Source organism: Mytilus galloprovincialis, chromosome 14, assembly GCF_965363235.1.
Source record: "Mytilus galloprovincialis chromosome 14, xbMytGall1.hap1.1, whole genome shotgun sequence".
NCBI lineage: Eukaryota > Metazoa > Mollusca > Bivalvia > Mytilida > Mytilidae > Mytilus > Mytilus galloprovincialis.
The window spans coordinates 46082411-46095410 of NC_134851.1; the positions used below are offsets into that span (position 1 = coordinate 46082411).

The 13000-nt window shown below is 30.9% G+C and overlaps 1 protein-coding gene across 2 annotated transcripts in view; it reads left to right on the top strand.

The window, feature by feature from the left end:
* Positions 1-13000, top strand: part of LOC143059546 (uncharacterized) — a 38124-nt gene that overhangs the window by 17364 nt on the left and 7760 nt on the right. For both annotated transcript variants that reach the window (XM_076233063.1, XM_076233064.1), the window contains exons 15-17: positions 246-320; positions 2360-2582; positions 3143-3348. In XM_076233063.1, the coding sequence (XP_076089178.1) occupies positions 246-320; positions 2360-2582; positions 3143-3348 (504 nt within the window). The remainder of the gene's footprint in view (positions 1-245; positions 321-2359; positions 2583-3142; positions 3349-13000) is intronic.

Sequence of the window (13000 nt, forward strand, 5' to 3'; positions counted from 1 at the left end):
ATGCAATATTATTATAATTGCAAGAACTGAAATTATTTTCTTTTATAAGGAAAAAGTAATCTGAATAAGTGTACAAGAATATTTTGTCAGATCTAAGACAACATTATAAGGTGAAAGATAGACAATTTATTTCCTTTGAAATTTTATAGGAATTTTGCATCAAAATACAATATTGCAGACATACTCTGGTTAAAAATGTATTCTTATAATTTTAGAAAATATGCCTATTACATCTATCATTTCAGAGTGCATTTGGAAGTTGGCCCTTGTACTTAGCAATAGAAAATGGATATCATGATGTTGTCACATTACTGTGTGAGGTATGTTTTCATGCCCCAGCTGTAAACAAAATACAAAATATTTTCTACTGTCACTATTGGACTAAGTTCATTATAGATAAAGATAATTGTAAGCAGCAAGATTGTTCAATAAATTAAGATCTACATACACATCACCAACACCAAAACACAATTTTGTCATGAATTCATCTGTGTCCTTTGTTTAATATGAACATAGACCAAGGTGAGCGACACAGGCTCTTGAGATTTAACGACTGTAAAGTATATTAACAACTGTTCTGAACTATATAGTCAATTTAGATCTTTAAATATTGCACATGTAGTCATTGACTTGTCTATTGTTGAAAACCATATGTTGCCCTCATTTTTATAACTTTTGGTTGCTGCCCTGTTAATAGTTTACTCATTTTCTTCTTTTACTTTCATGAAGAAAACGTATAAAGGATTTGAAAATGATATATTACTCCATACGTTAATACCTTTGGTCAATTAAACCTTCCAGATATCTATTCAAAAATATTTGTTACATAAAATCACAGATTCTGTATTATGAAATTATTTTATTTTTATGCCCCACCTACGATAGAAGAGTGGCATTATGTTTTCTGGTCTGTGGCTCTGTTCATAAGTCCGTTCGTCAGTGTGTCTGTATGTCCCACTTCAGGTTAAAGTTTTTGGTTAAGGTAGTTTTTGATGAAGCTGAAGTCCAATCAACTTGAAACTTAGTACACTTGTTGCTTATGATATGATCTTTTTAATTTTAAAGTCAAATTAGACTTTTGACCTCAATTTCATGGTCCACTGAACATAGAAAATGAAAGTGGGAGTTTCAGGTTAAAGTTTTTGGTCAAGGAAGTTTTTGATGAAATTGAAGTCCAATCAACTTGAAACTTAGTACACATGTTCCCTATAGTATAATCTTTCTAATTTTAATGCTTAATTACATTTTTACCCAATTTTACAGTCCATGGAACATGGAAAATGATAGTGCGAGTGGAGCATCCATGTACTTTGGACCATTCTTGTTGGGTCTATTATATAGTAAGGTGTACAATATATGAGATATTTCCGACCGTGCAAGGGCTGTATAGCCAGTCAAGGTCGTTAAAAACTTCGATTTGTTTGTATATGAGATAATTTAAGATTTGCCAGACAGTTGTGTGCTATTTGATGATATTCAAATTTTATATTCTGAGGACATACTAAACACATACATTTTTATACTTTGAGCTCTGTCTGATTGAAATCAACCTTATGAATAATGAATATCAATACCTCTGTTTATTACTGGTTGACATATCTCTATAACAAGTCTGTTATTGTTTGAAAATTGAGTTCTTATAAGAAACCGTCACAATAAATAAACTCATCATAGATACCAGGGGTTGAAGTCATAAAACTTTGCTCAGTGCTTGGAGCACAAAAATCATGCTCGAAACATGAAATCCAGCATTTTGATTGGTTCATTTTCGAGTACAAGTACAAAAAACTGACTCAAAAGTTTTATGACCGCAAGGCCAGGACTAAATTTAGTATATATGCCAGACGCGCGTTTCATCTACAAAAACTAAACCAAAATTAATCTTTCATTTCTTGTTCGAATGTTCCAAAATCCAACAAAGTCTTATACATGAACATGTATATGTGCACTTGCATATGGTCAATTTCTTTCTGATGCAGCACATATGTGAGGGGGGATAGGAGGGGTCCTGATCCCGAAATCCAGGACTTAAAAAAACGAAATCCTGAGGTCCCGAATTTAAATAAAGTAAATCCCGACGTCCCGAAATCAGAAAAAAAGGATTCCCGGATCCCGAAAGGGTCAATCCCGAAATCCCGAGCTTAAAAACACCCGATCCCGGAGTCCCGATAAAGGTCCTATCCCCCCTCATATGTCACTCAGCTTTTGTATTATGGAAAATTTAGACTGAAACATCATAGTGCCACGTTGTATGCATTGTATACCTTTGATAACTATTGTATTCAACTTTTCATGTATTATATTGTTGGTAATTTATTTATGAATCAACACAAAAACAGATACTAATTTGTAATTTCAGAAAGGAGCTGATCTGAGAAAGCGCCACCTAGCTACAGGAAATACTGTTTTGCATTTAGCTGCAAGTCTAGGTCGTTTAGATGTTTTAGAATTCCTGTTTAAATTTTGTAAGCCTCAGTATGGTGTTGATGTGGGGAGATTCTCAGGGATTTCCAAAAAGAGGCTTAGTGTCAATGCTTTGAATGGATCTGATAAGACAGCTCTACAGCTAGCAGCAGACAAGGGTAAATGAATAGGTCATCGATGAGTTTAGTAGTCATGGATGCTTATTGTGAAGCAAATGAAACATTTCCACAGAGTCATTTCCTAATGGCCAAAAATAATCAATGATGGATTTCTCGAAGAAGAAATTTAAAGGTGCCATTGAATAAATGACGCATTGAACAATAGCTTTTGTATTCATTCAATGAGACAATAGAACTGACTAAAGTTTAGATAGCTTGAAAAGAAGGAGATGTTTCTATGAAAATGTTTCATTTTGATCGCAATACTACTGTGGATTCAGTTATTTTCGTGGGCACCAATTTTCGTGGATTTAGATTAACTCGTATGTTCGTCGATATTTAATTTTGTGGTTTTGGCAAAGTCTGCATACATTTCTATTCAAAATTAATAATTGGTTGAACATTTAAATTCGTGGTTCACCTGTACACACGAAATCAACGAAAAATTAGTATCCAACGAATATTAATGAATCCACAGTATGTTGATTTTTTTTTCAAGTGATTATATAACTACTATTATGAAGAAAAAAATTAATTACAATTTGTGTCCCTCTCTCTAGGTTTTTTGAAACCTGTCAAATGTTTATTGAATCACGGATCAACAACAGCTCTTCTGGACTCCAAAGGAAACCTATTCTCTGTACCAGAATATGAAGGTGTGTGGAGTGAAATCTTATCACACAGACAGAGACATACAGATCTGATCATGAATTTAATAGAAAAAGATTCAAAACCAAATTTTGAAAAACTGAAAAAGGCTTGGGTGGTGAGTATTGAATAAGAACAAACTATTTGTATGACGATTTTATATTCATATAAGTGGTGAATCACAAATTTTGAAAAACAACTTACCATAGTTGACTAAGACTACATTCATTTAACAGCCTGTACATAGATATAAGAAGATGTGGTATGAGTGCCATTGAGACAAATCTCCATTCAAGTCACAATTTTTAAAAAGTGATATACATCATGTCTGTGAAATCATAGTCTAATTAAGAAGTTTTCAATTGATTGGCGTAAAATTTTAAAACTCATTCATGTTCTAATTATTGGCAGTTTTAAACTGAACTTGTACACTGTGTCTAAACCACACTGGCAAAATTTGCTCGGACTCGATGGTATCTAACATCCGGCACAATGACAGAACACCAATAGACAAAAGATAGGTAGGTTTCTCCATATTTTTTTATTTTTTTTATGATATCGAAGAATATATATACATATACAACTATTTTCTATTGTGAGATGCAATATTTTCTACAACCGTTCTATATTAACGGAGAAATAAGTCAAAATGCATGTCAAAATGACGAATTGAGTGAACCTTGCCTCGAAATTGTTTAATTTCTCGTTAAATTGTTCACATTGTACGGAAAGAAAGGTACGGGAAAATAGATATTGACACGGAGATTGCAAATTTAGTTATTATGAGCATCTCAATAATTGTATTTCTGTGTATGGAACGAAAGAAAAGGGTCAAATAAAAATAAACCGGTTTCGTCAATGTTGTTACTTCACAATCACCCCGTTTCGTCTATATATATCACCCGTTTTTTGTTTTTTTTGAACAAACAATTTATGAAAAGAAACTTTGGCACTGATCTGAGCATTGTCTTTCGAGAATTTAAATATATATTTATTGTAAAGTAAACTTGGCGTGTTAAAATCTATTTTAAACGGGCACTTTTGGACAAAGTTAATTATGATAATACACATTTTCCTAATGAAAGGTGTATCCCTTATTTCACTTAACTTCAAACTAATTTTAAATGGAATATTCTGAAAAGCTGGCATTACAATAAGTGCAATGATACAGTAAAGCAACATCCATCAGTACCCTGAAACAAAAACAAAGTTTATAAATGGCCGATCATGTTGGTTTTCAGACCAGATACCCAAATAATTCGTATGGCAAAGTTTAATTAAATTTGTTAAAGATGGGAATTTTGTACCATAATTGGCAATAATAAGCTGCGCCATGACCGCATGATACGCCCGTCGTTTTATGTGTGAAGTTATATGCAATAATCAGAAATAGTTTCACCATGTGAAAACCGCTATTCTTTTTTACAAAAAAATCAATAACTCCAAAATAAAAGTTTGAATAATCACCAAAAAGTATAGAGATCTTAAGATTAATATTAATAGGAAGTGAGTAAAATTTAAACAATAATCATAAATAGGTTTTGAGATACGTCGCTATAAGTGACCCCCCCTTCTTTGTTTTACCAAAAAAAAATTCAATCACTCTAAACCAAAATTTTAAACATCACCAAAAAGTAAACAATAAATAATTAAATAAGCAATCAATACATTCTTTGCTTTAAATCACTATTAGACTACCAAAAAAAATTTACTTCAAGTAAGATAATCTTCAAGTCTATGTTGATACATTTTTTTTGTTGTGTTTTTTTTTTTTTTTTTTTTATTAATTTTTAAATACTGTTCATAGTTTACGCCAATACTGTGAAACCAATCTGATGTGTTTTGTACATTATCACCAGTGTCATTTTATTGTATGTGTGTTGTGTGTATGTGATTACAATATGTACTTTCTTACTGTTTTACAATTAAATTATTTGCTCTCCGGTTTATGTACTATCTGTTATATATACATAACCTATGGGAATAGATAATAATATAACTATACTATCTATGAATGTAAGGGGTTTATTTTCTAATAAGAAGAAAAGATTGGATGTCTTTGATTGGGCAAAGGGCAAACATGCTTCAATTATATGTTTTCAAGAAACACATAGCAGTAAAGATGTTGAAAAAATATGGGAAGAAGAATGGGGCAATACTTGCATCTTTTGTCATCATAACAATAGAAGCGCTGGAGTTGGTATCATGTTTAAAAAGGGTTTAAATTTTACTATTCATGACACTAAATTTGACCAGAATGGTCGTTATATTGTTATTGATATCACTTTATTTGAACAGAGATTGACTTTAGTATGTCTATATGGATATAATACGGATGAACCATTATTGTTTGATGATATATTATATAAAATAGCATTGTATGCTAATACTAGTATTTTATTATGTGGTGATTGGAATGTTGTCCAGGACTGCAATTTAGATACATATAACATTTTACATAAAAGAAATCCCAAATCTCGTGAAAAGATTGAAGAAATTATTGAAAAATTAGAATTATTGGATCCTTGGCGAACATGTTACCCTACTGACAGAAAATTTACTTGGCGTCAACCATCTCCTATTAAACAAAGTCGACTAGACTATTTCTTAGTTACTGAGGACATTTATTCTCTTATGAAAAACACGAAGATTATACCCGGATTATATAAAACAGATCATTCTGCCATTGTCTTTACTTTTTCTGCCAGTCTTGCTAAGCGGGGAAAGGGGTATTGGAAATTTAATTCACAACTTGTAAGAGATGTTGAGTATGTTGAGAAAATTAAGACATGTATAAAGGACACTATCTCTGAGTATTATCTTTCAGGTGACATTCAAAATTGTCTCGATGTTAAACTTACATGTAATGATCAATTATTTTTTGAAATCCTGAAGATGAAGATCAGGACTTTGTCCATTTCTTATAGTATTGAAAAAAATAGAGAGGATAGGGAAAATACATCTAAGCTTGAAAAAGAGGTTGAACAATTAGAAAATATTATGAATATGTCACCAAATATTAATGTTCAAGCTCCTTTATATGGGAAGAAACTAGAACTAGAAAATAAAAGGGAACAAAAGATTGAAGGTTTACTCCTCAGATCAAGAGCAACCTGGCATGAAAATGGAGAAAAATGCTCCAAATACTTTTGCAAATTAGAGAAGAGTAATTTCATTAAAAAGACAATGGCTGAATTGATTGATGACCAAGGTAAACATATTTCTGAACAGTCAAGCATTCTTTTTGAACAACAGAAATTGTATAAAACTCTGTATTCAAGCAGAAGATCTGACAGGGAAGACAACTCTTTTTATAACCATAATGTTAAACTCACACAGGAACAAAGTGATCTGTGTGAGGGTAACTTGACATTTGATGAATGTGCTCTGGCACTGAAACATATGACAAATGGTAAGAGTCCTGGTTCCGATGGATTTACAGTTGATTTTTTATAAAAAATTTTGGAGAGATCTCGGTCCATTTGTATATCGATCTTTATATTTTGGGTATGAGCATAGAAATTTTTCTAGCTTTCAATATCAGAGTGTCATTACTTGCCTTCCAAAAGATGGAAAAGATAGGAGATATATGAGTAATTGGCGACCCATCAGTTTACTGAATACTGACATTAAAATAGCTTCAGCAGCTATAGCTAACAGACTCAAACCAGTATTGCCATTTATTATAAGTGACACTCAGAATGGGTTTATTAAAGATAGGTTCATTGGGGAAAACATTCGCTTACTATATGATCTTATGCACTATCTGGAAGAGCATAATATGACTGGTTTACTGTTACTTGTTGATTTTGAGAAAGCATTTGATTCTGTTGAGTGGGATTTTCTAGTAAAAGCTCTAAAAAGCTTTAATTTCGGACCATCTATATGCAAATGGTTTGAGACTCTCTATTCAAAGGCTAAAAGCTGTGTAATAAATAATGGTAATTTGTCAAATTTCTTCAATCTTGAGCGAGGCTGTAGACAAGGTGACCCCCTATCCCCATATTTATTTATTATAGGTGTTGAATTATTAGCCCTAAAACTTAAATCTACATCTGACATCCATGGTATTCCTATTGACAACAAAGAATTATTGTTGAGCCAGTATGCTGATGATACATTTCTTGTTTTGGATGGAAAGGAAAAATCTTTAGAGGAGACTTTAAAATGTTTTGATTCTTTTCACAAGGTCTCTGGGCTAAAAATGAATGCATCCAAGACCAAAGCTGTTTGGATTGGAACCAAAAAATATTCAGACCATATACTTTGTCCTAATTATAATCTTCAATGGACAAAGTCAAATTTCAAAATTTCGGGAATAGATTTTTCATTAGATTTACAAGCTATGTTAGATATAATTTCACAAAGAAAATCAAGGAAATGTCATCAATACTTAAGGCTTGGGAACACAGAAAACTTACATTACTTGGTAAAATTACTGTTATTAAGACTCTGGCATTACCAAAGATAATTCATTTGCTCACAGCTTTACCAAATCTATCCCAGATTAAAATTAAAGAGTTAAATACTCTCTTTTATAACTTTATTTGGAATGGGAAATTAGAACGTATAAAATGCAATACACTAATTGGGGATTTTATGCAGGGAGGTTTGAACATGGTGCATATGTCATCTTTTAGTACATATCTAAAAATAAGCTGGGTTAGAAGACTTCTTTTGAATTTAGAGGGATCATGGCAGACATTATTACTGTCTGAATTAACCAAATTTGGTGGTGACAGAGTCTTTTCTTTACAAAAAGAAAAACTGCTAGAAATTCATGGCTATGTTAAGAATCCTTTTTGGAAAGATGTTTTACTTTGCTTACATACTGCAAAGCCTTATATTAAGGCTTGTACAAATGATATATTATCGCTAGATATTTTAAATTTTGTGCCGCTTTCAGATTACACTATTTATATGCAATGGAAGGACGTTGGTGTACAGTATATAAAAGACCTTGTAAATGGTAAAAAAAAAGACTTCTTTACATTTCAAAAGATTAGACATAAGATTCTTACAAATAATTTTCTAAAATATTACAGTCTAATCTCCAATATTCCAAAATTTATTAAAGATCACATAAAAGAATACTGTGATTCTCAACAGATTGAAAATGTCAACATCTCTGATGCTTTTTGTACTCAGATTATTAATAATAAGAAACCAAAATTTGTGTATAAGAGTCTTATTGATCATATATTTCAACCTCCCCTTGAAAAATTTCAGAAATGGGAGAAGCTGATAGACTCAGAAATTGAAAATTGGCAAAAATATTTTATGCTACTAAGAAAGTCTTGCAAAGATACCTACTTAAAAAGTTTTCAATACAAAATACTGCACCAAATAATTCCTACAAACTCTTTTTTGTACAAGATAAAAAAGAAAGATTCTAGTTCATGTACTTTTTGTAAACTAGATGACGAAACTATTGTACATTTTTTCTATGATTGTCCAATAACATATCAATTTTGGTCATCATTATTACAGCAAATAAGATTGTATAGCAGGGATTTTGCCATCAGTAAAAAGCAGATATTCCTTGGTTTCTATTCAGAAAGCTTATTCATAAATCTTTTATTTATAGCAGCAAAAAATTATATATATAAATGTAAGTTTAAGGAACTTACTCCTAATATTGTTGGTTATAAAAATAGAATAAAACAATATCAGTCATATGAATATTATATTTCAAAGAAAAGTAATAATGTTGACGTATATGAAAAATTTTGGACCCCATTACAATATATATTTCCACTATAGAGTATGATATAATCTGTGAGGATTTTTTTTTTTTTTTATTAGATTTTGTTTATACTTTGATGTATATAATTGTAAACAATAACTATGTACACAAGTAAGTTATGTATGTGTGTATGTAAGTAAGAATTGTATGTGTGTATGAGAGACTGAGAGAAAGTGATAGTGAATGCAAGTGGTTCTCATTTCTTTTTTCTATTTACCTCTTTACATTGGTATTTCCTGATATTTATTTATCTACTCATAAATTTTTACCCTTTCCTTTTTTTTTTTTTTTTTTTTTTTAATTTCTTAATTACTTTCAGTGTGTTTTAAAGTTTATCTTAGTTATTGAACTTTATTTTTTTTTTTTTTTTTTTTTTTCTTGGGAGGGAGGAGGAGTTAAAATTTAATAACATCATTTAAACATTTATTGCATTAAAAAAGGGAGGGAAGAGAGAAGAAAAAGAAAAAAGAAATGAAATTACTCTTGATTTATAATCTTTGTTTGATTCCTTAAAATCCAAAACTAAATAATATCTCATTTATGAAGAATTGTTTATTTTTTGTTTGTTATATTAGACATTTATGTTGAACCATCTTTATATTTGTTAGCTTAGAGGTATTTATACCTGTTTATTATATATATATTTAATGAATATTACTAACAACCACTAACTACTGTATATATAAATATCATTACTAATTTAACGAGGCCGGCATAGGGTACCGGTATTCGATGTTTTAAACTAACAAATGTAAAGATTTCAATAAAATATATATAAATCTTTAAAAAAAAAATTCTGTAACTCAAAAAGATTTAATTTGATTTTCACTAAAAGGTTTGCAGATCGTTTAACCATTACAAGAAATAACTATGTTAAATTTTAAGACTATATGATAAGCTGTCCTGAAGTTACAGTGCGACATGTTTATGCTGGACAGACGGATAGATAGACGGACAGACGGACGGACCGACCGAATGACTGATAGATGGAGGAACGGACGGATGGAAGGACGGACGGACAGACGGGTGTATACAATAATACGCCCTGTCAAAATTGGGACGGGCGTGTAAAAACGCAAAGGAATGAAAAAAAAACCTCGTAATTAAAGGTCAATAAGTTTTATTAGGATATCGGCCAAGTCGATTTATTTGTATATTTGTCTGCCTTATCAATTTTGCTATATAACTTTTAAATATATTTGAAAAAAATGTATAGAAATCGATAAAAAGAACTTGATATTCGGCATTTATTAAAATAAACATAATCCAACTCACATAATCCGATTTCCCGGGTGTCCCTGTTTTCTCATTTCTTACAATATTTTAATTCGGTATACACTTTATAAGATAAGTGGCGAATCTAGATGACGTATTAGTTGCACGCCCCGACCCCACCTTTGGTTGCCAAAACTATATTGATTCCTGTATTTAAAAATTTTGTAAAGCAAAAAATAATCAAAATATTGTTCGACTTGCCACGCTCGGCGGTATGTAAAAGTTGTTCGAATTATGTCCACTTTGAAATAAACTGAATCCGTCTGTCAGTATACATTGTCAAAATATATTGACCAATGTCAGTGTACGATCATCATAACACAACGGCGACAGTACAGACTCGTTTTTTTTAGTAATGTTAACAAAATAATTATTATTGAATTTTGTCGATGACCTGAGACTATTATACTAATTTGTACATAGCAGTATAGTTACAATAAGGGATAAAAAAATTTATTTTAATGCATGGTAGTTGTAATCCTACATTCATTTTCTATGTCGATTATGCATGCATATACAGTTGTCTTATTATCAACGTTTATCCTTAAGAAGATTTATTTTTAACAATTGTAGAAAAGATTACATGCATAGAATGATTAGATTACTTATAAAGGTGTCCTGATGATCCTTTTGTGCGAGAAAATCACATATCAATTGTGTGTTTCGATTTTTAAGACCGTAAACTTTAATTTCAAGTTTAAACATGTTCAACATATTTTCCCATAACTCATATAGAAAACGCATATTTAGAGAGCTTTAATCTGAATATGCTGTTAAAAAATTTTGGAATGCAAAGTAAATTAAAATATTTGTGTTCTATAAGAGTAGGAATTCAAGTTTTTGCTTATTATTTATTTGAATCTGAGACTCATATAAATAATAAGCCGTTATCCGGTGAACGAACTTGTTTTCCAACGACCCACAAAACTCCTTGTGAACGCTGAAGTTAAATAATCAATTATAATGTAATGCGATTATGATTTTTTTTATTTGATCAAACCGGGTTATGCATTTTGAAATCTATGACGAAACCGGGTTGTATACATTGATGAAACTGACCAGTTCCATTTTGACATGACCCATTTCTTTCGTTCCATACACAGAGATACAATTATGGAGATGCTCATAATAACTAAATTTGCAATCTCCGTGTTAATATCTATCTTCCCGTACCTTTCTTTCCGTACAATGTGAACAATTTAACGAGAAATTAAACAATTTCGAGGCAAGGTTCACTCAAATCGTCATTTTGACATGCATTTTGACTTATTTCTCCGTTAATATAGAACGGTTGTAGAAAATATTGCATCTCACAATAGAAAATAGTTGTATATGTATATATATTCTTCGATATCATAAAAAAAATAAAAAAATAAGGAGAAACCTACCTTTCTTTTGTCTTTTGGTGTTCCGTCATTGTGCCGGATGTTAGATACCATCGAGTCCGAGCAAATTTTGCCGGTGTGGTTTAGACACAGTGTTGTACACAAATAATAAGATCACATGTAAAAAAGTATTGTGTATTTACTTTTTTTTGAGAAACAAATATTTATAATGGAAAGATCGCAGAAGACAGTTTATTATAATTCCTCCATTTGTCAAAATATTTTTATTAGGACGTAACTTAGTGGCTGTACAGTGAAACCTGTCTAAATCCAATCTCTTTGGGACTTAAGATTATGTTTGGTTTTCAATGTTTTAATTGTTTAATCAGGTTCACAACGCATTACATTTGAGACGACTGGACTCAAAAGAACATGCTGGGCGAAGACAGATTTATGGTTTATGAAAGATTCTTTTAAGACAGGTTTCACTGTATTAACTTCCTAGTTTACCTGTTATATACTGGAAATATATGGGAGAAAGAAAAAAGCACAAACTTTTGGAAAATGTTACAGTGAGTTGATTGTAGGTGTTATGGTAAAATTTTACCTATAGCTCAACCTGTTTTTAAAATTGTCAACACAATAGGGACATTTAAATTGACCAGTTGGTATTGTTAGATTTAAATATACCTTGATTCTACCTGTACAGATTTTTATTCACCTAACCCAAAGTTTCAGCATGCTTTTTTCCTGAAGATTTTCTTACCTAGGATTATTCTATTAAAAATTGATAGGGAAGAAAATAATTTGGTTTTCATTGTTTTAAATCCCTGATATATTTGATTTATCTATTTTTTACCTAAAATTCTAAATCAGTAAAAGATTAAAATAAATATGTATTACTATGTTTGAAAATTTAAACTGTTTTTACACCAAAATGCTTCTTTAAAATTCGAACCCTTATACATAGTATTGTCCAGCTGCCAGTGAAACAAGAAATAGCTGTTCAGGGTGTTTACAGTTTAAATTTTCAGAGGGATATGTTGTTTTTTTCTTCACATGACCCTTCAAGATTCTCATTTTGGATTATTATTTGCAATGTTTTAAATCTTTTGGTGTCATTGTGCATACAGTATTGGATTTATTTTATTTGAATTCACGACTCAGACTTTTTATAGCAATTTTGCTTCTTAAAATGTGATGTGTTTCTTTCAAGATTTTATTGTCATGAAGGACATCAAGGAGGAAATAATTCATTCAAACCGTTTTGTGGGGCTTACATATGATGTTGTACATATAAAATTCGAAATAATTTTGGAGTATACCTTGCTGTGTTTTTTCTTTGAAATCTATTATAATATTAGTGGGAGTTTTGTGCATAAAATGCTGTGTTCACTAAAGGAATTCAATTTTTCATACGATGG